General features: G+C 55.9%; 1 protein-coding gene and 1 long non-coding RNA gene across 3 annotated transcripts; one reads left to right on the plus strand and one right to left on the minus strand.

The window, feature by feature from the left end:
- Positions 1-1,876: 1,876 nt before the first annotated feature.
- On the minus strand, positions 1,877-10,015 carry LBX2 (ladybird homeobox 2). 2 transcript variants are annotated; one of them, XM_081877335.1, is made up of 2 exons: positions 9,744-10,015; positions 1,877-3,172 (listed from the first exon to the last, which is right to left on the minus strand). In XM_081877335.1, the coding sequence occupies exons 1-2, from the start codon at positions 9,937-9,939 to the stop codon at positions 2,694-2,696; spliced, it is 675 nt and encodes a 224-aa protein (XP_081733461.1). In that variant the 5' UTR covers positions 9,940-10,015; the 3' UTR covers positions 1,877-2,693. The 2 variants fall into 2 exon arrangements, with proteins under 2 accessions (XP_081733461.1, XP_081733460.1); XM_081877334.1 differs by lacking the exon at positions 9,744-10,015 and adding an exon at positions 6,666-7,425.
- LOC309350477 lies at positions 7,651-12,674 on the plus strand. The gene is made up of 4 exons (XR_014160418.1): positions 7,651-7,767; positions 8,868-8,976; positions 11,127-11,191; positions 12,578-12,674. It is a non-coding gene; the product is annotated as an uncharacterized lncRNA (long non-coding RNA).
- Positions 12,675-23,007: the final 10,333 nt, after the last annotated feature.

Raw genomic sequence — 23,007 nt, forward strand, 5'->3', positions numbered from 1 at the left:
GGAAATCAGTCGGACGGAGGAGCTGGGCTTCTTCTCCAGCGGCCGCATCACGGGGGCGCGGGTCCACACGTGACGCTTTCCTGCTAGAGCTCTCTCTCTCTCTCTCTCTCTGTGCACCACCCGCCCCACGGAAGGGGGTGCGGTCCCCGCCCCCGCCAAGGGCCAGTTTCTGCCCCTCGAGGGCCCCCCTTCGCCCCTCACCCAACCTGCCCTTTGGATCGGGGCTTCCCTCCGTGTTGGCAGCTGGCCTCGCACCTTGCAGACGGCGACCTGTTCGACGGCACTCTCTCTCCTCCCTAAGCGGCTCCCCCCCCCCGCAAAGCGAGGTCTCCCTTCCGAGGAGAAGGACCCTTCGCATCGGCAGAGCAACTGGACACGTGTAGAGGGAGAAGGGGGAGGGGCCAGCCCCGACGGGGCGTCCCTTCCCCTTCCCCCTCCCCCGCCCCCGTCCCCTCCCGCCGTGGCCGAGGCACGTCCCGCTCATAAAAGGCGCTGTCTGCGGCGCTAGGGAAGGAGGGGGCGGCTGGGCCGGGGTCTCCCCTCGACGCCCTTCCCTCCCCCCCTCCGGAACGAATCCCCCGGCCTTGAAGTGCGACCCATTCCTCTCCAAAAGGCCGGGGGCTGGCCGGGGCTGGGGGTTCATCATCGCCAACCCCCCGTTAATCAATTGCTCTGCTTGCCTGGCCTCCCCTCGACAGGCGGGGGCTCCAATCCATCAGCAGGGCGAATTCACAAACCAGATGGCAGGGCCGGCTCCCAGCGCCTAATTGAATCGTACGGGGCGCAGACACGGCGTGGAGGAGAGGGGGCGGCGGTGGGGGGGTGGAGATGGATGGCCGGTGGGGGAGGGGCATCCCCCCTCCCAGTCCGGCTGCTGCTCAGAAAGCGGCCCTCCCTCTGCCGTCGGTTTTTTGTTTTATTAAAGATTTTGTTGATTTGCAATAGTGTGCTATGTCTCTCTCTCGTGTGTCCCCCCCCCTATGTAACATTTTTACAAATCAATTTCATTTGTTGGGACAATAGGAAGAAAAGGGGGGAAGAGGTGGAGGGGGGGGGAGATGGGGGTGGGGTCGGGCTCTGCCGTCGGTTGACGCTTGGAAAGGCTGCCGGATTTTTCTGGAAGCGAGCGGAGCAGGGACTGCTCTCTGCACATGGGCAGGCGCGCTTGGCCACGTCGCATATAAGCCTTCCGTTCGGCGCAGGCCGATCCTAGCGGTCTTCTTTTTAGTTCGGAACATTTTGCACCGCCTTTCTGCCCCCCCCCCCCGCCTCCGACTCACACAAGTTATTCCCGGTTGAAAACACCACCCCTGACCCAGAAGCAACGGGAAACTGCGAGCCCCAAGGTCAGTGGGAAAAGGTGGCGGACTCACCTCGGTTGGACGGCCGTCTGTCAGGGATGCTATAGCTGCTGTTTCTGCCTTACGGGGGTTGGACTGGATGACCCTCTGGAACCCCTCCCAAATTGACAATTACAGGGCTGAGGCCAGAGTGTAACCACCACCCCAGCTGTTCCAACCAAAACCAAATAAACGCCGAAGCCCCTGGATTTAGCGGCAAGTCCCCTGCGGGGGCCCCGTCCCCAGCCCCTCTTTTTGTGCTTGAGACAGACTTCTGCGGGGGGGTCTCTGAGGCGACTCCCCTCCACTCGTGGGAGCGTCTTTTCCGCAGGAGATCCGTCGAGGGTTGATGGTGAGGGGAGACGCTCCCGTTTTCTCCTGCCTCGCCGCCCTCGCCCACCTTCCGGCCGCGCCTGCCTGGCTCCGGGACTGCCCGGTTCCTCAGTCGGCTTTTCCCTTGAAAGTTTGCGTCTCAGGCTCCCGGATCCCCCCAGTGCCCCCCACCCGCCCCAGTTCTTCGTAAGCTGGCAGCGTCGTCTGGTGTGTCCTTTTATTCAAAATATATACACGCACACACGACCGAGAGAACCGGAGAACTGAGGGTGGGGTGGGGTGGGGGTGCGCGAAAGGCTGGGGGAGCTGCTCCCACCCCAAATTGGGAGGGAAGACAGCCCCCCTTCCCTAGAGAGGTGGTTCCTCGCGGAGTCGCCAGAGCTCCAGGCCCAGCCGTCGGGGGGGCCCTTTTGGAATGTGCTAAATGCGGCCTTCCCATAATACACGCCCCCCCTACCACAGTCCCCTGTTTCCTCCGGGTGGGTGTCCCAGTCTGGACTCATGGAGGAAAGGCAAACAGCAAGGACACGGGGACGGGGCGGGGGGGGGGGGAGGAATCGAGATCACAGCAGGGACCAAACCACGATTGTAAAATAATGACAATAATAAAATTAATTGATTTTTTAGAAAAAAGAAAAATAAATTGCACCAAATCTTCCACGCCAGTGACCGAAGAAGGAGGACGGGGTGGGGTCAGCTGGGGCCAGAATAACGGGGGTTGGTCTGAGGTGCAGGCAACGCATGGACGACATGCAGGGCGGGGACGGGGCAAGGGGTGAATGGACGGGGAGGGCGGATAAAGATGGAGGGAAAGCGGGTTGAATGGAATCCTGGGGCGCCAGGGAATTGGGGTGCAGGACGTCGAAAGTGGGGCCTCTCTGTTCTTGGGCTGGGGCGCCCTCTCAAGCCCCTTTGCTGGCGGTGAGGCGGGAGAAAGAGAGGGAGGTAAGGGGTCCAACGGTTCAACCCCCCGTCCCTTGGTTCGATGCTGGGGGAGCGGGCTGGCCCCGCGCGAGGCTCTCAGTCCCCCACGTCGATCTCCTCGTCCTCGTCCTCGCCCTCCTCGTCCTCGTCGTCGTCCTCGCCGTCGGAGAAGGGGTCCGTGGCGCGGAGCGAGGCGCCGGGCGAAGACGGGGGTGAGGCGCGGGGCAGGCTGCCCCCGCGGGCCCGGGCCGGCTGGGGCTGGGGCTCCAGCTCGGGCATGCTGGCCAGCTTCTCCAGGGCGGCCGGGGGCAGCTTCTTGAGCGACTCGACGTCGGCCTTCATCTCCTCCAAGTCCCGCTTCAGCTTGGCGCGCCGGTTCTGGAACCAGGTGATGACCTGCGCGTTGCTGAGGCCCAGCTGCGCCGCGATGTGGTCCCGGTCGGCGGGCGACAGGTACTTCTGGTAGAGGAAGCGCTTCTCCAGCTCGTAGATCTGGTGGTTGGTGAAGGCCGTGCGCGACTTCCGACGCTTCTTCGACTGCTGCCGCGGCCCGAAGGCGCCCAGCGGGTCCCGGCCTGCAGAGGGAGGCAGATGAGAAGGATTCGCTGTCAGCCACCCCCTCCGGGCATAAGGGCCAGCGCCCCCCATCCCGCACCTGCCCTGCCCAGTCTGGAGTCGCCAAAGAACCTGCAGCCGTCGGGGGGACTCCAGACCTACCCCACTAGGGCTGGAAGGGGCGGCGGAGTCTCCGCTTCCTCTGCCTGGAGGCCTAGCAAGGCCTCTCGCTATCCCTTCTGCTGGGGTCGGGAGAGACCTCTTCCCCTTGGGCGCAGGAAAGCGTGATACTGGCCGCAGGGCAAAAGACCCGACGGTAACCGAAACCCAGCGAGTGCGGTGGGGGCGCCCGGAGAACGACGGGCGACTTCTAGCTTAACCTCCGCGCCCCGAGGCTGAAGCGCCGAGCGGGAAGCCCCGGGTGCTAGCGTGACGCGGAGCATCTTGGAAAACCGACGGCCTCCCCTCTCTCCCCATTCAGTCAGGCGGAGCCAGTTCTCGTGGGGATGGAAGGGCGAGTGAAGGAGCACAAAGAGGGACTGTGCTGGGCGGCCGCCCTTGTTCAAAGGCGTTGATAACATTTTGTTGAAAACCAGACTCTGGGAAGCCCCGGCCATTTGCTCGCACAACGAAGCAAAGGCGGTCAAGGCGCCGACCTTTGTCCCAAAGAACTGGGCTGGCGGGGGGGGGGGGCACAGAGAGAGAGAGATTTATGCTTGGCACCAAACTAAAATTGGGAACAAAATTCCAGATCAAGGAATAATTGCTACACTTTTATCCTGAAGTGAGGGTGGGGATAATAATAATAATAATAATAATAATAATAATAATAATAATAATAATAATAATAAAAATAAAACAACAACCACCGCTTAGCAGTGATACTTTCTTTCTCCGTCCTGACTGTGTGATGGGAAAGGAGAGCGAAAGTCTCCTGCTTCTATTTTCCTTTCTCCTTTCCACCTCTAAGTAAGGCGCGCAAGAGGCAGTAATGAAACCAAATGGCTGTTCCGAAGTGCGGGACCCTTGACCTCAGCTGCTGGCGGGGCAACCCTCAGGCCCCCCCTGACCGCCGCCGAAGGACAAGAGGTCTTCTCTGGTCCCGGACGAGGACCTTCAGGCCGGGCGAGGGAGGAGACCAGGGACCTGCCCGAGACTAGGCTGCGGTTGAGCCCGCGCGAGGGCCTCGTCTAGAATTAAAACGATTCGGCCCACAGCAGAGAAGCCGGACCCCTCCGGGAAACCCTATTACCTCTCGCAGAATTAATCCGTTTGGGTGAATCCACAGGATTAGGCCCTTCTCTTCAGGATGGGCTCATCCAAACTAATGTCCCCTTTACACTAATAGCGCGCTCAAATCCTGCTTTCCTCTGTCGGCTATTTTCGCAAATGCTGCTCAATTTTCCCTTTCCCGGGTCTGAAATCCGAATTTGTACACGTGAACTGTTTGAGCGCCCTGCGAATACCTTAGAAAAGCGTCACTTGTGAATGGTGGGGTGGAAAGTGGGACAGAAAGAGAAAGTAAACCCATTTCCATGCGCCGGAATTTAATTTCAATTTAATTTATTGAGATTCTGTTCCGACGCATGATTTGCACTTCAGCTGGGGAAAATGCAAAAATGTATTAAACTGAAAGTTTGAAAACGCCCTGAAAAAAAGAGCAACAAGCCTGGATTTGAAATGGGTTTAAATTCTCTTTCTGTCCCATTTTCCACCCCACCATTCACAAATGACGCTTTCCTAAGCTCTGTTGTTTCACGATTAGAAGAAAAACACCCGCCGCCTCCCTCGCCCTTGGCTAGTCAGAATTTGGCCCGAAGGGCGCCGAACAGGACCTGGTGAGGCCCTGCTAATTTCACAACGCAGGAAAAAAAGAGAGTTTCCCGGGTTCCTTGGGAAAAAAGGAACTCAAATATTACCCATTTTGGCGCGGGGAGAGAGGCGTCTGAAACATGCTCCCTCATATTTATATTAAGTTGAAATATGGTTTTGGGGAATTGCAAGCAATTTAAGCTGAAAGACTGGCGAGGAACATCCACCCAAGAAATACGGGAAATTGTAAAATATAAAGAATATGATTTAAAATAATTAATTTGAACTAATTACGTAATGTCCGATTGTGACTCTCCACGTGTCTCTTTGGGTACCTTTGAGAAGCGTTGAGAAGGAGAGTCCGGGGCCTTCACTCGCTTTTTGCCCAGGGCGCAATTGGGGGGCTGACTATTGTGAAGTGTGGCTCAGCAAGGAACAACCTCCCCGAATTCGGGGTTCTGGCGGAAAATTGTTTGCTCGGCCTGAAAGGTTTTTAGCCGCGGCGACAACTGAAAGGTCCAGCTCCCCGGAAAAGTGGAGGCGAAATGTTGTCTCTCACTCTCAGCAACATTTTTTTAAAAAAGAGGGGTGGTGGAATTCTTTGAGGAACCGGATGTTAAATGGCGGGGTTTTTTGTGGGATGGGGGTCCGGGCAAGGCTGTGCCCACTTCGATTATCCGGCCGTTCTCCAACAGGCTCGACTCCCGGATTTCTCTCCTGGACATCGGAGCAAACGGCCCCGAACAAACTAGCGCGTTTCCCTTTGTGGTTTAACGTGATTCGGGGCCGTTTTTCGGCGTTCATCCTTCGGCTAATTTGAATAGAGAGTGTCTCTCGGTGTGTTGCAGGGGCGGGAGGGGGGGTCACTTTACAGAAGCAGAAGGCAGAATTAAATCGCAGTCGTGTGAAACCCAGCAAGGAGAAATTATCGCGCGCGGTAAACGAACCCAGCCGCCGCCACGAACTTTAGCACCCGCCAGAAACGAATTCGCGCCCTTTAGGCCGGTGGCATTTTTCTTTCTTGTCGGGCGGGACCGAAAGAGAGAAAACGGTCTAGTTTTGAAAGACCCAACGCGGCAGCCATTTGCTGTCCTCGGAGCGCAGGCGGTTTGTGTGTCGGTTCGCGGTCTGGACTGACTCTGCCCGTCAAGTGGAGCCAGCGGGACAGATAAACAAATCCAGGCCGCTGACATAATATTGACTTAACCGGCTGCGGATTCTTGCGGGGCAGGAAAAAAATGATTAGAAAGGCCAAAGGGGAGGAAGCGGCGTTGGCGTTGGGGGGACCCTGTGGAAAGAGGGCTGGGCGGACCAGCCCTTCGCCTCCGACGCCGCTAGATCTCCGCATCAGGATTTCCGAAGGAAAGCGGCGGATGAGTCTCTTCCTCGCCTCCGGGAGCTCCTTGGGACACCCGCCAGCCCCCGAGGCGGCTCCTGGGCTTCCCAAACCGCTGAGGAGGGTCCGAGCCTCGCCCTTCGCTTTGCCGGAGAAATCTCCGGACAGGGAAAGGGCCGCCGCTTCCTTGGCTTCGCAGCAGCGTTTGTGAGAAGGTGGCCCCCGGGTGCCGCCTCGTTACCGAGCCTGCCCAAGCCCCGTGGCCGAGAGCCCCCGAGGAGGTCACCCCTCGGAGCGGAAGAGGCAAGCGCGGCCCTCCGCCGCCCCGCCCCGCCTCTCCTCTCCCGCTCGCCCCGAACCCTTACCTTCGGCCGCCTGAAGCACGTTCACCTCGAGCCCCTTGAAGGTCTTGCTGGCCAGCTCCTCGAGGGCGCAGAGCGGAGAGGCGGGCGCGGGCACGCCGTTGCGGGGAGGTCCGGCCGAGCCGGCGACCTTGTCCAGTAGGCGGGCGGCGGGGGCTTTGCGCGCCGAGGGCTTGCTGAGGATGTCCTCGATGCTGAAGGGGGTCAGCGGCTTGTTGGAGTTGGCGGGCGGCGGCAGCTGGTCCAGCGGGCTCCGGCGCCGCTCCTCGGTGGCCGGCTGAGGCAGCGCGGGGGCCGCCTTCCCTTCCTTAGCGGAGGTCATGGCCCGCGGGAGGGAGGCGGGAGGGAGGGGGAGGGAGCCCCCCAGCTTCTCCTGGAGCAGGGATGGGGCTCAGCACCCCCTTGGGGTCATGGTGCTGCTGCTGCAGATCCCCCAGCGTTGTTATCTCTGCGCGCCAGCCGCTCTGAGCCGCCCCCTCCAGCTTTGAGCGCGGAAGCTCCTCTTCTCTCCCCCCCCCCGCCGCCCCGCTGCCCGCTGGATCCGGGCCTAAGAGTAGAGCGGCGCCGCACAAGGGCCCTCCTGGCCCATCCCCCTGCCTGGCCTCGCCCGGCGCGGCTTGGGGAGGGGGCGTCCCGTCGGGTCTTCCTTGCCTCTGGCCGCCGGTGAGCCCGTTCAGTCCTAGCCAAGTCCGCCCGGGCGCTCCAGCCTTAAAGACGCACAGGCAGGGCCATCAATTGGGCACCCGGGTAGGAGGAGCCAGCGCGGAAGTGTTAGCAAAGTTTCAGAGGGGGGAGCGAGTGGGGGGGACGCGGGGAGGGGAGGGGGTCCCCCCTTCTCCGGCCGCCTTGCAGAAGCGGCCACCGCCCGGCGGCTCTGCCTTTGCTCGCAGGCCTGCCTGGGGGCTCCCTTGGCTCCACCGCTGAGCTGGCGGCCCCGATCCCGGGAGCAAAGAAGCGTCGCGGGAGCGGCTAGGCCTGTGCCAGGGCCCTGACCCGACAGCTTCTCCGGCTCCCCAAGCCGAGGACAGCTTGGGCTGTGAAGCAGCGCCTTCTGGGCTGGCCCCTTCTCGGCTTATCACGCTGGGCCTCGCCTCTCCAGCTCCCGGTATGTGTGCTCCGCGGTGGTCCCCGCTCCTTCCAGACCCTTCCACCGCCCCCTGCCAAACTGGCTGTAGATACAAGAAGGGCAGCTGGGGTGGGCGATAGAGGACCCTGCCTCCCCCTTCGGGGCTCATCTCTGGCAATTGTCTTAAGCTGCCGCAAATGTCTCTGCTCAAGAAGCCCCCTGAGTTTTGGCATTGTCTCTTCCCGCCCCCCCCCCCGCCTCTCTCCAGGAGCTTTATGGAGCCGCCTGGATCGGGTCTGCTTTGGAGGAGGGGAGCCTTCCTTGACCAGCATGTGGGGCGCCCTTGGGGGCCTTCCCCTCTGGAGAGATAGTCACCCTCCCCCGAGTGCAGTTCCTAATCGCCAGTCGCCCTTCTGTGGCAAGGATTATTCCGAGCAGGAGAAGCGCGGGGTTCTTCCGGGGCCCTCCGGCTGCTTTTCCCTCGGGCGGCGGCGACCCTCCAGCTAAATGCCCCTCGGGGGTTTGTGGCAGCCTCGCTTATTGTTCTCGGGACTCTGGTTTTACCCGCCGCGCAATTACGCACAATTGCAGCGCCTTCACCAGCTTGGCGGCCCCGAAATAGCCCCGCAGGGACTTCGGGGAGAGGTTTCTCTTCTTCCAGAGCCGAGAGAGCCACGGAGGGGTTTTCCTCCGCTTGGTGTAAGGGAAAGGAAGGAAGAGAAAGGCAGGCTTCGCACCCCGCGAGAGCCACTCCACGCTCTCCTTCGCGGACGCACGGAATTTTGTTGCTGCTGCCGCTGTTGAAGATGTGCTTTGTTATTATCACTATGACTATTTAAAAAATCCCTTCCAGTAGCACCTTAAAGACCAACTAAATTAGTTCTAGGTATGAGCTTTCGTGTGCATGTACACGAAAGCTCATACCTAGAACTAACTTAGTTGGTCTTTAAGGTGCTACTGGAAGGGATTTTTTTTTATTTTGTCTTGACTATGGCAGACCAACACGGCTACCTATCTGTAACTGGAACTATGACTATTGTTACTGTTGTTACTATTGGTAGTAGTACTATCAGTAGTACTCTTCGTAGTAGTACTATTATTCGTGCTATTACTGCTATTATTATCTTGGGCACCCTCAGGTTCCCCTCTCCCTCAGCGCCGGCTCCGGCTTGTTCAGCGGGCGTCCTTGACGTGCGTGGCCCGTAGGATCCGAGACGCTGCCCAGAGGAGCCGCTGCCTCCGCTCCAGGTTTGCCCCTCGCGTCTCCCTGTGTGCCCTCCGGGCCCTCCTTCCCCACCCATCGAGGCCAGCTTAGGGTCTTCTTCCCCCTTTCCGGCCCTCCACCCTCCGGTTCTTCCCCTGCGCTCTTGCGAGCGAGCCGACTCGCTGCCCCGCCCGAGGTGCAGGGCGGCTTCGACGGCGTCCCAGGGTCTCTGGTGGATCGGGCCCTCCGGCGGCTTGCCTCGCCGCCTGCGGCCCAGCTGGGCGCTCCGCTAGGCCCCTTCGCCACCCCCGCCGCTAATGCAAGGCAGACGTGCAACATCCCCGTAAAGGGAGCCATAAAAAGCGGCTCCCCCCCCCCAAGCGCTGTAAAGAGCATTTCAAAGCCCCCCGCGGGCCGCCTGCTGGGGAGGGGAGTCTGTAGACAGGCTGGGCGGCCCCGACCTCCCCCCGACGGCTAGCCCGGCCTCTCCGGAGAGAGGGGCCTCCATGGGGTTCCCCACTCCCCTCCAGGATGCACCCCGACTATTCTAACCCCCCCTCGACTGCCTGGAGTTTTATAGCCTCCCCAGTTCTAAATGGCCCATAAAAGCGCCGCGTCTGGGAGTGATTAAGGCCCGCAGCGCGGGGCTTTGGGCAGGTTTTGAGTTTCACTGCCCGGACCGGCCGTAAAAGCCTCATACAAATAGCTCCATGATCCCGCACGCTTGTAAACCCCCCCCCTCCTTCCCTCCCTCCCAGCCTGTCCCCCTCCACAGCCAGCTGCTGAGAGGCCAGGCCTGTCCTGTCCAAACCTCGGGTCCGCCTGCGCGCAAAGGGCTCCCGGTGGACGCGCACCGAGGGCCTCCTGTAGCCGGTTGGACTCGGCCGGAAGAAGGCACAAGACCCCCGGGAAAGCCCACGGCGCAAGCAGCAGAAAAAGAGGGAATGGGGGCGGTATCTCTGAAGGTTACGGGGTGGGGGAGGGCAGGAAAATCCCTTCCCTCCCATCTACACCCCAAATGTAGGCGCACAATCATATAATTGGAGAGTTGGAAGGGACCTCCGTGGGCCATCTAGTCTAACCCCTTGCAATCCAGGAAGCGCAACTAAAGAATCCTGGACAGATGGCCACCCGACCTCTGCCCGGAGGACTTCGCCAAAGGGCAGAAGAGAAACGGAACATGGACATCAGTATATCCCAGAGCCATCTCACACCTCCGGAGGAAGCGCGAAAGACCCAGGAGAAGCCGCAGCGCTCGCCACTGGCCGTCCGCATTCCGCTCGCCTTCCGCACCCGCCCTGCGACCGACTTCCACCACCTTCTTCGCCACAAGCCAATCCATAGCATCTTCTTCGGTGTGGGCGCGCGTTATCTAGGAAAGTCCTAGGAGAGTCGTTCGTCCTACAAGCCATAGTCTCTGCCCACACCGAAGGCCAGAAGAGGCCGGAGGAAAGAAGGGGGCAAGGGCGGGTGCGTTCACACGAGACACGGCAAGGCACTTGTGGGGGGCCTCTCTGGCTGTGTGAACCTGGCCAGTTGCCCCCGGGCATCTCAGAGCCAGCAGCCCCGTTGCCTGCTCCTCCAATCACCCCGAAAGGCGACCATAAGACGCCTGTTAGCTAGAAACCCCGCAAGATTCAGAAGTCGCCTTTTGTTTCCCACTCCCTTCACAACATTCATGAGGATAAAAGTGGCCCTGGGTTTGTAACGGGAAGGTACAACCTCCGCGGGGCAGAATGCTCCTTCGCATGATAATCGCCGCCCCGCAAGAACACCGTCTAGACTCTAGAGTCTCCAGACGTTCAGCTTACCGGCCTGGGGCAGGAGGGTCTCGGAGCCTCCCTGCTCGCCGGCGGAGGCACTGAAGGCCCACCCTCCTCGCGTGTCGGGCGGCGGAGCTGCGGGCCTGATCTGTGAAGGAGGTTCCGACGCCCTGTTTCCCAGTCCCGCGGACCCCACTGCGCGACCCCGCATCCTGACGGCCGGGTGGAACAGCAGGTGTGAGGCGCAGGCGGCGTCCTGCCCTGCCCGGGCCTGAGAAAGGCGCTGGCGGCCGGGTGATGGCTGCTCAGGGCCAGCCCAGGAGAGCCCCAAGCCGGGCCAGCCCCTTCCCAGTTGGAAAGGGACTGGATGGAGCCGCCTTCCACCCCTTTATCGTCTCTTGGTCCCTTATGTAATCTTTTGCTTGTTTTAGGTTAACACAGAACAAAGGAAACCTATAGAAGATAAATATTTGGAAAGTTAGAAGGAATCTGTCAGGTAAGGGGACGCGGTATGCTCTTTCTAGAGCTGTAATGCTTTGGAAAACCTTTTTTTTTAAAAAATAAAGAAATAAAATTGTCAGCTGCAACCCGAATAAGGCAGGACATCCCCCGCCATTTTTCCGGCTGCATTTTCTTCTCGGCCCAGCCTTCAAAGGGGAATCGGCCCGGATCCTGAGCGCTGTCGGAACGCCTAGATGGTCTGTGGCTGAGGTTCCGCTCCTTTTGCCCGAACCCGGTCGGTCTCCTACTCCCCCCCCCCCAAGAAACCTGGAGACGGGCTCCAGGATTGGCCAGGCCCCAAACCACCCTTCGGCGCTATTTCACGTCGGAGAAAGGTCTCTCGGAGATCATTGAGGCAGAATAAAGGAAAGCCCGCCGGCGGAGAGGTTCCTCTTGGTAACGGTCGCGCGCAAAGCCACGTACCCCAAAACCCCAGAATGAAAGCAGGAGCTCCGGGCGTAGAATCACCTCGGTATTGGGGGGTTCAATGCAGTGTGGTGGGGGGGTTCCTCTGGCCAAAGATCCCCCCCATGGTTCGGATCAGGCCCAGCGCTTAGAGCAGGTGAGGATGCTCCTCCCGCGGATCCCAATGCTTCCACCCCGAATAAATTCGCTTCTTGCCTTAGAGCCCCCCCTCTATAGTCCCCCCCGCCCTGTTAAAAGTTTTGCCCCATCCCGGAGCCGAAGTGGTTAAGCGCAGCTGTCACTCATCGCCTGGCGGGCTGCGCGCCCATCCGCTCGGGGGCCTTTAATCCCCGCTCGCCGTGATAGATGGGCCGTTTACACGAGCGATTAGGAGCGGATGGAGCCCGCCATGGCCACAGCCGCGCGGGCGGGCGGGGGGCGGCGGATCGGGAGAGCGCTCCGCCAGATGGTGACTTTCATGTCGGGACAATCCCCAGCGCGTCGCCTCATCTGCTTTTGCTGAGGGAGGGGAGCCTGGAAATTGAAATTTGGGAGGATGGGGAATGAAAATAATTGGGATCGGAACCGGGGAGGGGGCTGACTTTGGTGTGAAGGCACCGCAAGAGTAAGCGGGAGGACGGGGCATTGTCTCCCGGGCGGGGCGCTCCAGGTTCCGGCCTCGGTCCATTCCGGAGTCGATCCCAAAGGAACTCGCCTTCCTTTCCCAACCGGCGAAACTCCCTTATGGTTCTGGACAACAGGGGCGGGAGGAGCCTGTGGAAAGAGAGGACCCCCCCCCAATCTCTCGCGCCGGGGGAGCCTCCCTCGCCGCCCCTCGCGGGTTCCTTCCAAGCGGGTCTGCCTCACCGGCTCCGCTTTGCTCCGGGATTTCAGCGAAGCCGCGCGGAGTCTGGCAAGCCCCGCTGGCCGGACTTTCTCCCTTTCGTCCTTTCTTAATTGCTTTCCCTTTCCATAGTTCACCCCTCTCTCAAGATCCGCGCTAAGCCGCAGGAGTGAAAAAGCGCCGGGCCTCCCCTCGCCTGCTCCTTCCTCCTGCCTTCCGAGAGTCCCTGAGCGAGACCGGCGGCAGCTGGAAGGCGCATCTCTTCTGGCCGCCAAAGGCTCCGATCCCAAGACTTCTCCGAGCGGGTGGGTGACGGTTAGAATACCGTCAAAATGCTTCTTCAGCCAGAAGCGCACTGGATGCAGAAGAATCGGCAAAGCCCCAACAAGCGGCTTACACAGCGCGGAAGGCGAGGCGGCTCCTGGCATAGAGAAGCGCCGCCTCAGTTCTGAAAGGCAAACGCTATTTTTATTTGCATCTGTTGCCGCAGAAGTGGGTTCCTGGAGATCCTGATGCGGAGCGAGGAGAGTGGAAGGCCGCTGACCCGAGACTGGGGAAGAGAGGCGCTCCATCTGCCGAGGAAGGGAGGTGCGAAAGTCCCGCGGGCGGCGGAGTTTTGACACCGAGCCAGGAAGGAGGGAGCCCGCAGCCGGGGCTACCGCTCCTCCGCCGGGGCTCCCGATCCCCGCTGCCTCCTGTCCTCTCTGAAGGGGGAGGGAGCAGGGAAAAGCAGGCGCACCCCAAAATCTCGTCCAAGGTAAAGCCACCCAAAGCGCAAAGTCTACAAGTCGCCCTCGCTCCTGCTTCGCCTCGCCAGCCGTGCGCCCCTTTACAGTTGCCGAAAAGACGTGCGGACGTTTGCAACGAAATGCGAGAGAGAGAAACGCGGGGTTGCCGGGCTGGCTACTTGCTCTGGGGCCTGCAGTCGCCGGCTCCCTCCCGACCACCTCCCCGGGTGCAGTCGGACATGCCTGGCCATTCTGAGCCTCTCGCCGTTTCCGCAGGGCGGCGAATGGCCGGGCGCAGCAGGGCCTTTCTCGTCTGGGCGCCGTGACCAGATCCATCCCCTCCTTTGGCGGTTTACGCGCAAGCTGATCTCCCGGATTCCACTCAGGGTTTCGCCTCTCTGCTTTAGCGCCTTTATTGGTTTTCGTTTGTCTGTTTTTAACGTTGCTGATTTTAAAATGTTGGCGCCTGGTGCGTCTTGGTTGACAAGGCGGACTAAGAGAGTTTTTATCCGCGAGCGAAGCCAGAGGCCTGGAATCATTTCTCCGACGGCCCGCGTCTGTTTGCTGCAGTGGGGCCTTGGAGGATGGCGAGGGGCCCTTGCCCAGTGAGTCGGGGCCTGTTCGCCGGTGGCCCCGATCCCTTCTGTCCCTGGTTCCACAGAGCTCCTCTTAGCCGTCTTATCTCCCTCCTTAACACTGACAATCCGTCCGTCGCCGCCTGCCAGTCCAGCGCCCGAACCTCCCTCGGCGCCTCTGCGGGAGGAGAGCTGTGGGCGCGGGTGGCGCGCAGGATTTGACTCGGGACTCCTCAGGGACAGCCCAGGGGAGGCGCTCTGGGAAAGGCAGGCCCGGAAAGATTTCTAAGCCACAGCGAAAGTCCAGCTCGCCCGGGGGTTGCCTCTTTGCTAGCCCTACAGCAAATGAAACGGGTTTGTTTGTTTAAAATTATACTCTGCTTGATTGTAAAACGCCTCAAAGTGGTTTATAAAAAGAACGAAAAATAAAATTATCGATAAAAACAGTTATAAGCAACATTCGAAAAATTAAAACCACCCATAAACTAAAATCAGAAGAAAACAAACACCAACATTTTACCCGAGTAGGTTTGTCTAAGCAAGGATGCGTTTAGCAGGCGCAGAAAAGAGCGCAGGGAAGGAGCCCGCCTGCTGTCAATCGGCAGGGAGTTCCAGAGGACAGCGCTGCCACACTAAGAGATCGACTTCTTACGAGTGAGGAACGGGCGTCGTCTGGCACCCGTCACAGGGCCAGATCCACAGTTCTCCCAGACTATTGTTGTTACTATTTTATTTATGTACTTACTACATTTATATACACCTCTCAATTCCAAGGAGCTCAAGGTGGTTCCATGGTTTTTTTTCTCACAACAACCCTGTGAGGGGCGTTAGGCGAAGCGATGGTGACTGACTCCAAAGTCTCTCTAGCCATTATGCCACACGGGCTCTCAGCTGTGGTCCAAATAGCTCAGTGTTGCCCACCTCCCTCTGTTTTCTCCTTACAACAACCCTGTGAGGGAGGTTAGGCTAAGAAACACTGACTGTCTCTTGGTCACCCAGAGCTTCGTGGCTGCTTTTGAGCCGCGATTCCTCCGGTCTTAGCGCTGCGCTCTGGCCAGGAAGTCTCGCTGAGACAAAGGACCTCAGTCGACAGACAAGCCACTTTCCTCCAAAGCGTCCGCGCCTCCCTCGGGCTTCTGTCTCGCCGCTACAGGGGAGGCCACAGCACAGCGGGGAGTCTGTAAGGCCCCACCCGATGCATCTGAAGCACACAAAACCTCCGTTGCGGGGGGTGGACTAGATGACCGTTTGGGACCCTTCCAACTCTACAATCCCGCGATTGCATGAAAGCCTGAGGCCATAATGAAGACCCTCTCCCCCCCATTTTTTTTTCTGCAGCAGACTAAGGCGAGGCGCAACCTCTGGAAGAAAGAGGCGTCTTCGCTGCCCTGGCTCAGCCTGTGAGGGAGCGTTATACAGGGACTCGGGGCGTGTTCGCAGGGACACTTCAACCTGCAAGTAGAGAGAAATGCTCCTCCTGGCCTCCCTGGTTCCTCCCCGCTCCGTGCCTCCTACAGACACTCCCCCCCCCCCCGCCGCCCTGCACACCGTCTCGCATAATGCCCTGTGACACGCACCAGGAAATTGCTGCAGAGGGGGGATCCTTGCAGCCCCCCAGCTTATTCTCAGCAGGTCTCGCGTCTCTTCCCCCGCCCGGTTCTCCTTCAGCATCTTCCTCCTCCCCCCCCGCCCCCACTCCCAGCTTATCTGGGGCGTTGACAGGGAAATTGAGTTAAGTGATGGAGAAGAATGTGCTCGTGGGGCGAGCAGCTCCATCCCAGGCCTTTAGATGCGTGTGCTTCTGCGCGCGCGTGCGCGTGTGCTAATCTCAGTTGTCAAGAGCGCGAGGACTAGCTGGGCTCTGCAGCTACTTAAGTGAACGGAGGAGCGCCTTGCGAAGACCAAGACGCCGAGGAGGGGCCCCTGGATCAGGACGTTTTTAAACGATGGCTCTTGATTTAATTGTATATAAGCGATATTATTTGTAGCCTTAGTTTTCGGCTAAGTGTGGATGCCACGTTGGAGCTGGAAGGCGGCCAAGGTGTAAACGGGAGCGGGTGGCGCTGGGCGTGCCGGTCAGAAGGTCAGCAGTTCTAATCCGCACAACGAGGGGAGCTCCCGTTGCTCCGTCCCAGCTTCTGCCAACCTAGCAGTTCCAAAGCACACTAGTGCAAGTAGATAAATAGGTACCACTGCAGCAGGAAGGTAAACGGCATTTCTGGGCAATTTGGTTACATCACGGTGTCCTGTTGCGCCAAAAGCGGTTTAGTCCTGCTGGCCACATGACCCTGAAAGCTGTCTGTGGACAAACGCCGGCTCCCTCGGCCTGAAAAGCGAGATGAAGGTCACATCCCATAGTTGCCTTTGACTGGACTTAACCATCCAGGGGTCCTTTACTTTTTTTACCTAAATGGTTAAACAAGCAAACTTGTGCTGGGGATTGTGGTGGGGTGTGTGGAAGGGAATAGCCTGAGAAAGTGGTGGAAGGGGCGGGACTGGGGCCAGGAGCAGGAGAGGCTAGGTGCCTTCAAGCTGGGGGTGGAGCTGGAGGGGCTCCATGAAGTTGGCCTAGAGGCCTCACCTTCTGTGGGGTGTGAAACACAGAGCAGTCAAATACAACATTCCTAGAGTGGACATAAAAAGGGGATGTCTGGACCAGCCAGTCAGAACTTCCGGTTTCCTCCTGGGCTGGGACAAAATTCCTCTACATGTGACCAGAGGTGGGCGTGACCTCACCTGTGCAGGTGACAAAATAGCACAGGGGAGGCAGCCCTCTCTCTCTCTGACTCCATTCCTTGAAATAGCAACATCTCCTTAGCCTGAGATGCTCTCTCAGCCAAGAAAGGACAAAGAAACTACGGTATCTCCTTATGGGATAGATTCCACGTGTATATATTTTGTAACCTAAGTCTGCCTTCTGGGATCCTTCTGTGAACAGAATGTGAGTAAACTAATTTATATACTTTTATACAAGACTGTGTCATGTCTATTCTTTTTAAGTGGGAATAAAAGGGGAATTATCAGGAAACTTATTTTAGAGGCTTATGCAAGCCTGGCAAAGACCTATCCACTGTGTAAGTTTAAAAGGGGAATGTTACTCGGCTAAGTTGTGGAACTTGTTAACACAAGTTGGGAAGGATATAATTAAACAATATATCCTCTCCTGCCTCCCTGAACATTCCCACACCTTCACCCCCTCCAGCAAAAGGGTCTCGGCCACCACCGTGACTCCATTGCCACAGGCCCACCCACGTCAGGGGCTCCCAGGAGGGTGAGAATGGTGCTAGCTGTTATTCGGCCTCGGTCCAGTATACCTGAAGGAGCGTCTCCACCCCCATCATTCTGCCCGGACGCTGAGGTCCAGCTCCGAGGGCCTTCTGGTGGTTCCCTCGCTGCAAGAAGCCAAGTTACAGGGAACCAGGCAGAGGGCCTTCTCGGTAGTGGCACCCGCCCTGTGGAACACCCTCCCAGCAGATGTCAAAAAGATAAATACCTACCTGACATTTAGAAGACACCTGAAGGCAGCCCTGTTCAGGGAAGTTTTAAACATGTGACATTTTAATGTATTTTTAATCTTTGTTGGAAGCCGCCCAGAGTGGCTGGGGAAACCCAGACAGATGGGCGGGGTACAAATAAATTATGATGATGATGATGATGATTCCTGCATTGCATGGACGACCCTTTGGGTGCCTTCCAACTTTACAATTCTATGGTGGCTCTTCACTGGAAAACTATCATCATTTGCAGGTGGTTTTCCATAGCATGATATGTGATCTGGGATGCATGCCTTGAGCATGTGCAGAGTGTTTTTGCCTCACCACTCAGGAGTGCCAGCCTCACACTCACCCAGCGTCTGGGATTTGAGGACAAGGATTCCAGGCCAAGAGCTTGTGGCCCCCTCTCCCTCTCAAGTGACTGCAAGCAGGGGCGGGGGGCGGGGGGCGCCCCTGGAAGCCATCCTAGCAAGTCTAAGGCAGCGGGCACTGGCCTGCAGCTTCTCTGGCCACCAGGAGCCCTGGGCCTCAGGGGCAAGTGAGCTGAGGTTGGCAGAGGCAGGTGGGCCCCTCTCCCTGCTGTGATTGATGGAACAGATGCAAGCAACCCTGGGACTCCATCCAGCTGCTGTGAGCATGATGCTAGAACTCCTGTCTACCTCCCTCCCCCCCACTTTGATTTGACAGCTATGAAAAGGGGCTCTAAAGCCCCAGCACATCTGGCTGGTATGGCCCAGCCGCTTCCTGCGTGGTCTCCCTGTGGGATGTAAAACACAGGAGCAGTCAATGACAACATTCCTAGAGTGTACATGTTAGAACATGGGGAGGGATGTCTGTCCAGCAAGCAGGTAAACTTCCTGGGGACGGACTTCCTCCACATGTGACCAGAGGTGGGTGTGGCCTCACCTGTGCAGGTAAATGATAAAAGCACAGGGCAGGCAGCCATTTCTCTCTCTTGCCTCTCTCTCTGCCATCTTCCTTCGATGAGGAAACATCTAAGGATGCTCTCTTGGCTCCCAGCCAAGAGAGGAGATAAGGACTATCTTCACATAAGATAGATTCTGAATGTATGTAACCTTTTTAAGCTGTCTGCCTTCTGGGATCATATTGTGAACAGAACGTGAGTAAACTCTTTTATATTTTTATGAAGACTGTGTCGTGTCTTGTATTTTAAGAGGGAACAAAGGGGAAATTACCAGAGTAATTATTATAGAGGTTCTAGCGAACCTGTGCAGACGTTACCGTTGCGAACGAAAAGGGGAATGTCTATAAACTCTGCTGATATTTTGGGAACTTGTTAGCACAAGTTGGATAAGGATATAATTAGTCAATATATCCTCTCCTGCACCCCAGAACATTTCCACACTCCCAGTCACAGAGTCCTGGCCACACCCAGAGCAGCCAGGTGGCCCCCAACATACATGTCTGGGCTTGTGCTGTGCCCCCATGTGCTCACATGCTCCTGCCAGCATCCCTTTGACCTTTTGGCATACATGATGTTGATGCCTTATGATCTCTCTTGGACTTGGCAATGGGAGCACTTGGCAGTGTGGCAGTGTGGCTGGAAAGGGGCAAGAGGATATGTGCCCACACTAATTCCTGGGTGATCCCCCAGACAAGGTTATTTTTTTTTTAAAATAGATATTTATTAAAGTTTTTAACAAAATACAACAGAAAGGTAAAAAACACAAAACAGAAAGATACACAAAACACAAAAAGTAAGTAAAAGTAAAAATAAAAAAGAAGAAAAACAACCATTATTCTTTTGCTATTTAAAGTTCTTATCCTTATTTTCCTGACCTCCTCACACCTTCCCTTTTTGTATTCCCATTTACAAAATCAGATCAGCAAATCCTTACCCTCTTTTATTTATCTTAACTCTATATCTTAACGTATCAAAATTCTATGTTTTCACCCATTATCAATTCACTTATTTGCATACTCTTTTTAACTTTGTTGCTAATACCACTTGTTTTCAATCCAACATCATTTTAACATTCATTAATTTTGTAATACTTCTGCAGATAGTCCTTAAATTTCTTCCAGTCTTCTTCCACCAACTCTTCTCCCAGATCTTGAATTCTGCCAGTCATTTCCGCTAATTCCATATATTCCATCACCTTCATCTGCCACTCTTCCAGGGTGGGTAGATCTTGTGTCTTCCAATACTTCGCGATAAGTATTCTTGCTGCTGTTGTTGCATACATAAAAAAAGTTCTATCCTTCTTTGGCACCAATTGGCCGACCATGCCCAGGAGAAAGGCCTCTGGTTTCTTCAGGATCCCCCAGACAAGGTTAAACACACATGGTGTGAAACACACATGTGTGTTTGTGTGTGTGTGTGTGTGTGTGTGTGTGAGAGAGAGAGAGAGAGAGAGAGAGAGAGACGGACGGACAGACAGGGATTGATTCAGATTGAATGGGAAGGTGGCTGGTGTGCCTGAAAGATATAAAAACGTTATCTGGGTCAGGAAGGAGCTTGTGTGAAGCCAAGCAGGAAGGAAGTTGCGATTTCATAGAATGGTAGAACTGTGGAGTCAGAAGGGACCCTGAAGGCCAACTCCTGCAATGGAGGAAACACAACAAATAAAACCCTTTTTTTGGGGGGGGGGGTTGCCCTGCAAAGCCAAAAAGCAAAAGGACTCCTCTCCAAGAATGCATGCAATGGGCTCATTTTAGATGGATTAGGCCCCCTTTCAACTTATCAGGGGTCCAGCCCAACAGGACAAATGTTAAGGATGGTAGGAGAGGATATATTGTTTTGATATTATCCCTCCTCACTAACTTAGAATCCTTTAATTAAGCAATCCAGTCTAGCTTGTTCCTGGTAAATTCCTCTTTATTCCTCTCTTAAACTAATAATTGTGGGATGTAAACACAGGAGCAGTCAATGACAACATTCCTAGAGTGTACATGTTAGAACATGGGGAGGGATGTCTGTCTAGCAAGCAGGTAAACTTCCTGGGGACGGACTTCCACCGTATGTGACCAGAGGTGGGTGTGGCCTCACCTGTGCAGGTAAATGATAAAAGCACAGGGCAGGCAGTCATCTCTCTCTCTCTCTCTCTCTCTCATCTTCATCTTCTGAAGGAGCAACATGCCCTCTTGGCTCTCAGCCAAGAGAGGACTAAGGGACTATCTTCCTATAAAATAGATTCTGAGTGTATTTTACCTTTTTAAGTCTGTCTGCCTTCTGGGATCATATTGTGAACAGAACGTGAGTAAACTCTTTTATACTTTTATAAAGACTGTGTCGTGTCTTGTATTTTAAGAGGGAACAAAAGGGGAAATTACCAGAGTAATTATTATAGAGGTTCTAGCGAACCTGTGCAGACGTTACCGTTGCGAACTTAAAGGGGAATGTCATAAACTCTGCTGATATTTTGGGAACTTGTTAGCACAAGTTGGATTAGGATATAATCCCACAATATATCCTCTCCTGCACCCCTGAACATTCCCACAATAATAACACAGCACAATCTTCTTAAAAGTAAGAATAAAGTTTTACTCACATTCAGTTCACAGCAGTAGTAATCTGAAGGCAGGCTTTATCTTGTGGTTACAGTGAAAAGAAGTCTGAGCTACATCTCAGACTTTCTGCTTGTGGGCTCCATCCTGTGTGAGGGTTGAGCCATGCGCTGGCTAAGAGCCAGGAAAGCAAGAGGCCAAGAGAGAGAGATGGTTGCATGGCCAGCCCTTTTACCTGGTCAGCTAGGGTCACGCCCATCTACCTGGTCACACACGGGGGGGTAGGGGGGTGGAGATCCAGAGCAGGTACGGCAGGAAGGTCTCCCTGCCTGGAGCCACATTCCCCTGGGTGTCCATTCCAGGCAACAGGAAAAGGTTGTACTTGACTGTTCTACATTCCACAACAACCACCTGAAGGTGTAATTTGAGACAGGGTTGAGCTGGGCTCAACAATGCAGGCACTCCTCAACATGCAATGCAATCATCAAGGGTGCCTCTGGGTACATGCAGAGTTCCTCTGTCTTGTGGCTTAGCTTCACGTTGCTGGTCACAAGACAAAGGCACTCCAGTCAGAGGTCTTGACCCTGGCACCTCTCCTTTTGGAGAAGAGTCAAAATAAAGAGACCCCTGACCCTTAGGTCCAGTCGTGGACGACTCTGGGGTTGCGGCGCTCATCTCGCTTTATTGGCCAAGGGAGCCAGCGCACAGCTTCCGGGTCATGTGGCCAGCATGACTAAGCCGCTTCTGGCAAACCAGAGCAGTGCATGGAAACGCCGTTTACCTTCCCGCCGGAGCGGTACCTATTTATCTACTTGCTCTTGATGTGCTTTCGAACTGCTAGGTTGGCAGGAGCAGGGACTGACCAACGGGAGCTCACCCCGTAGCAGGGATTCGAACCGCCAACCTTCTGATCGGCAAGTCCTAGGCTCTGTAGTGATAAATGAATGGGTACCACACAACCCTTCTGTCTCAGGGCACCACAATGTCCCAGCTAGTTACTGAAGGATGCTGAGGTTTGGCCGGGCCATAACCAGAAAATACTCAGTACTTTCCTATCAACAATTAAATAATAAAATCCCAATGTTGTGTGTCTGTGTGCTTGTGTTTGGCTGTGCATGTTAAAGACAGTTTGCCTTGGAGCACGCATGTTCATGTGAATTGCCGTGTGTGTGGGGGGGGGGGGGGAGAGAGAGAGAGAGAGAGAGAGAGCGATCCATTTCATTTCTTCCATTTTTCTCCTGCTCTGTCTTCCACCAGCTGGCTCCCAAAGAGATTTCCCATAATGAAATAATCAAATTCAAATACAACAAAAGCACATGGCTTGTGTGTCAGTGCAACACCCATGGGGCACGCGCGTTGATTAGGTAGGTGCACTCGCTTGCGCCTGTGCGGAGCTGTTGCCGTGACGCGCTGCTGATTGCCTCCTTGATGAGCGCGGAGGTGTTTTGCATTTATCTTTCTCTGTATCTCTATGGTGGTGGCCGGAGGACCCTTGTTTGAGCTATTATATAGCTTATGAGATCAGTTGGGGGGGGGAATGGGGAATGGGTAAGGGACCCCCCCCTCTGCCTGAAGTAGCCCTGCAGAGTCACTGGCCAGGCAGAGGAGAGGACGATGCAGCTTGGACAGAGAAATTGTTGTTTAGTCGTTTAGTCGTGTCCGCCTCTTTGTGCCCCCCTGGACCAGAGCACGCCAGGCCCTCCTGTCTTCCACTGCCTCCCGCAGTTTGGTCAAACTCATGCTGGTACCTTCGAGAACACTGTCCCACCATCTCGTCCTCTGTCGTCCCCTTCTCCTTGTGCCCGCCATCTTTCCCAGCATCAGGGTCTTTTCTATGACCTATGAGCTATATGACCTATAGCTATGAGCTATGCTCATAGTGGAGAGTTTTGACCGAACGTGATCCACCTGGAGCAGGAACCGGCAAGCCACTCCAGTATCCCTGCCAAGAAAACTCCATGGACAAGGACAGAGAAATAGTCTTATGTATTTTAAAGATAGTTCCTGGATTATGTCTGGGCCAGCCTTATATCTTACCACATGAATAAAAACCATTTAAAACAACAGTGAAGGATTAAAATACTTTCAAAGCTACTCATGTTTCTCATTTAAAACTGAGACCAAGCAATGGAGAATAACTCTGGCTGGGAGGGCGGGGTATAAATAAAAAAATATTATTATTATTATTATTATTATTATTAAATGTCCAACCCGATTTAAATAATTCTTCTACCTCATCTTCTGAAGACCTTTTGGAATAAGACAGTTACATACACCAAGGCAGGATGGAATCCATC

Source organism: Podarcis erhardii (assembly GCF_964252035.2).
Source record: "Podarcis erhardii genome assembly, chromosome: 9".
Taxonomy (NCBI): Eukaryota; Metazoa; Chordata; class Lepidosauria; order Squamata; family Lacertidae; genus Podarcis; species Podarcis erhardii.

Excerpts from the sequence above, each read along its gene's own strand:
- LBX2 (XM_081877334.1), bottom strand. The coding sequence starts at position 6,984 with ATGACCTCCGCTAAGGAAGGGAAGGCGGCCCCCGCGCTGCCTCAGCCG. Across the intron at positions 3,173-6,665 it reads CGTGCTTCAGGCGGCCGAAG|GCCGGGACCCGCTGGGCGCC; the intron begins GTAAGGGTTCGG and ends CTCCCTCTGCAG.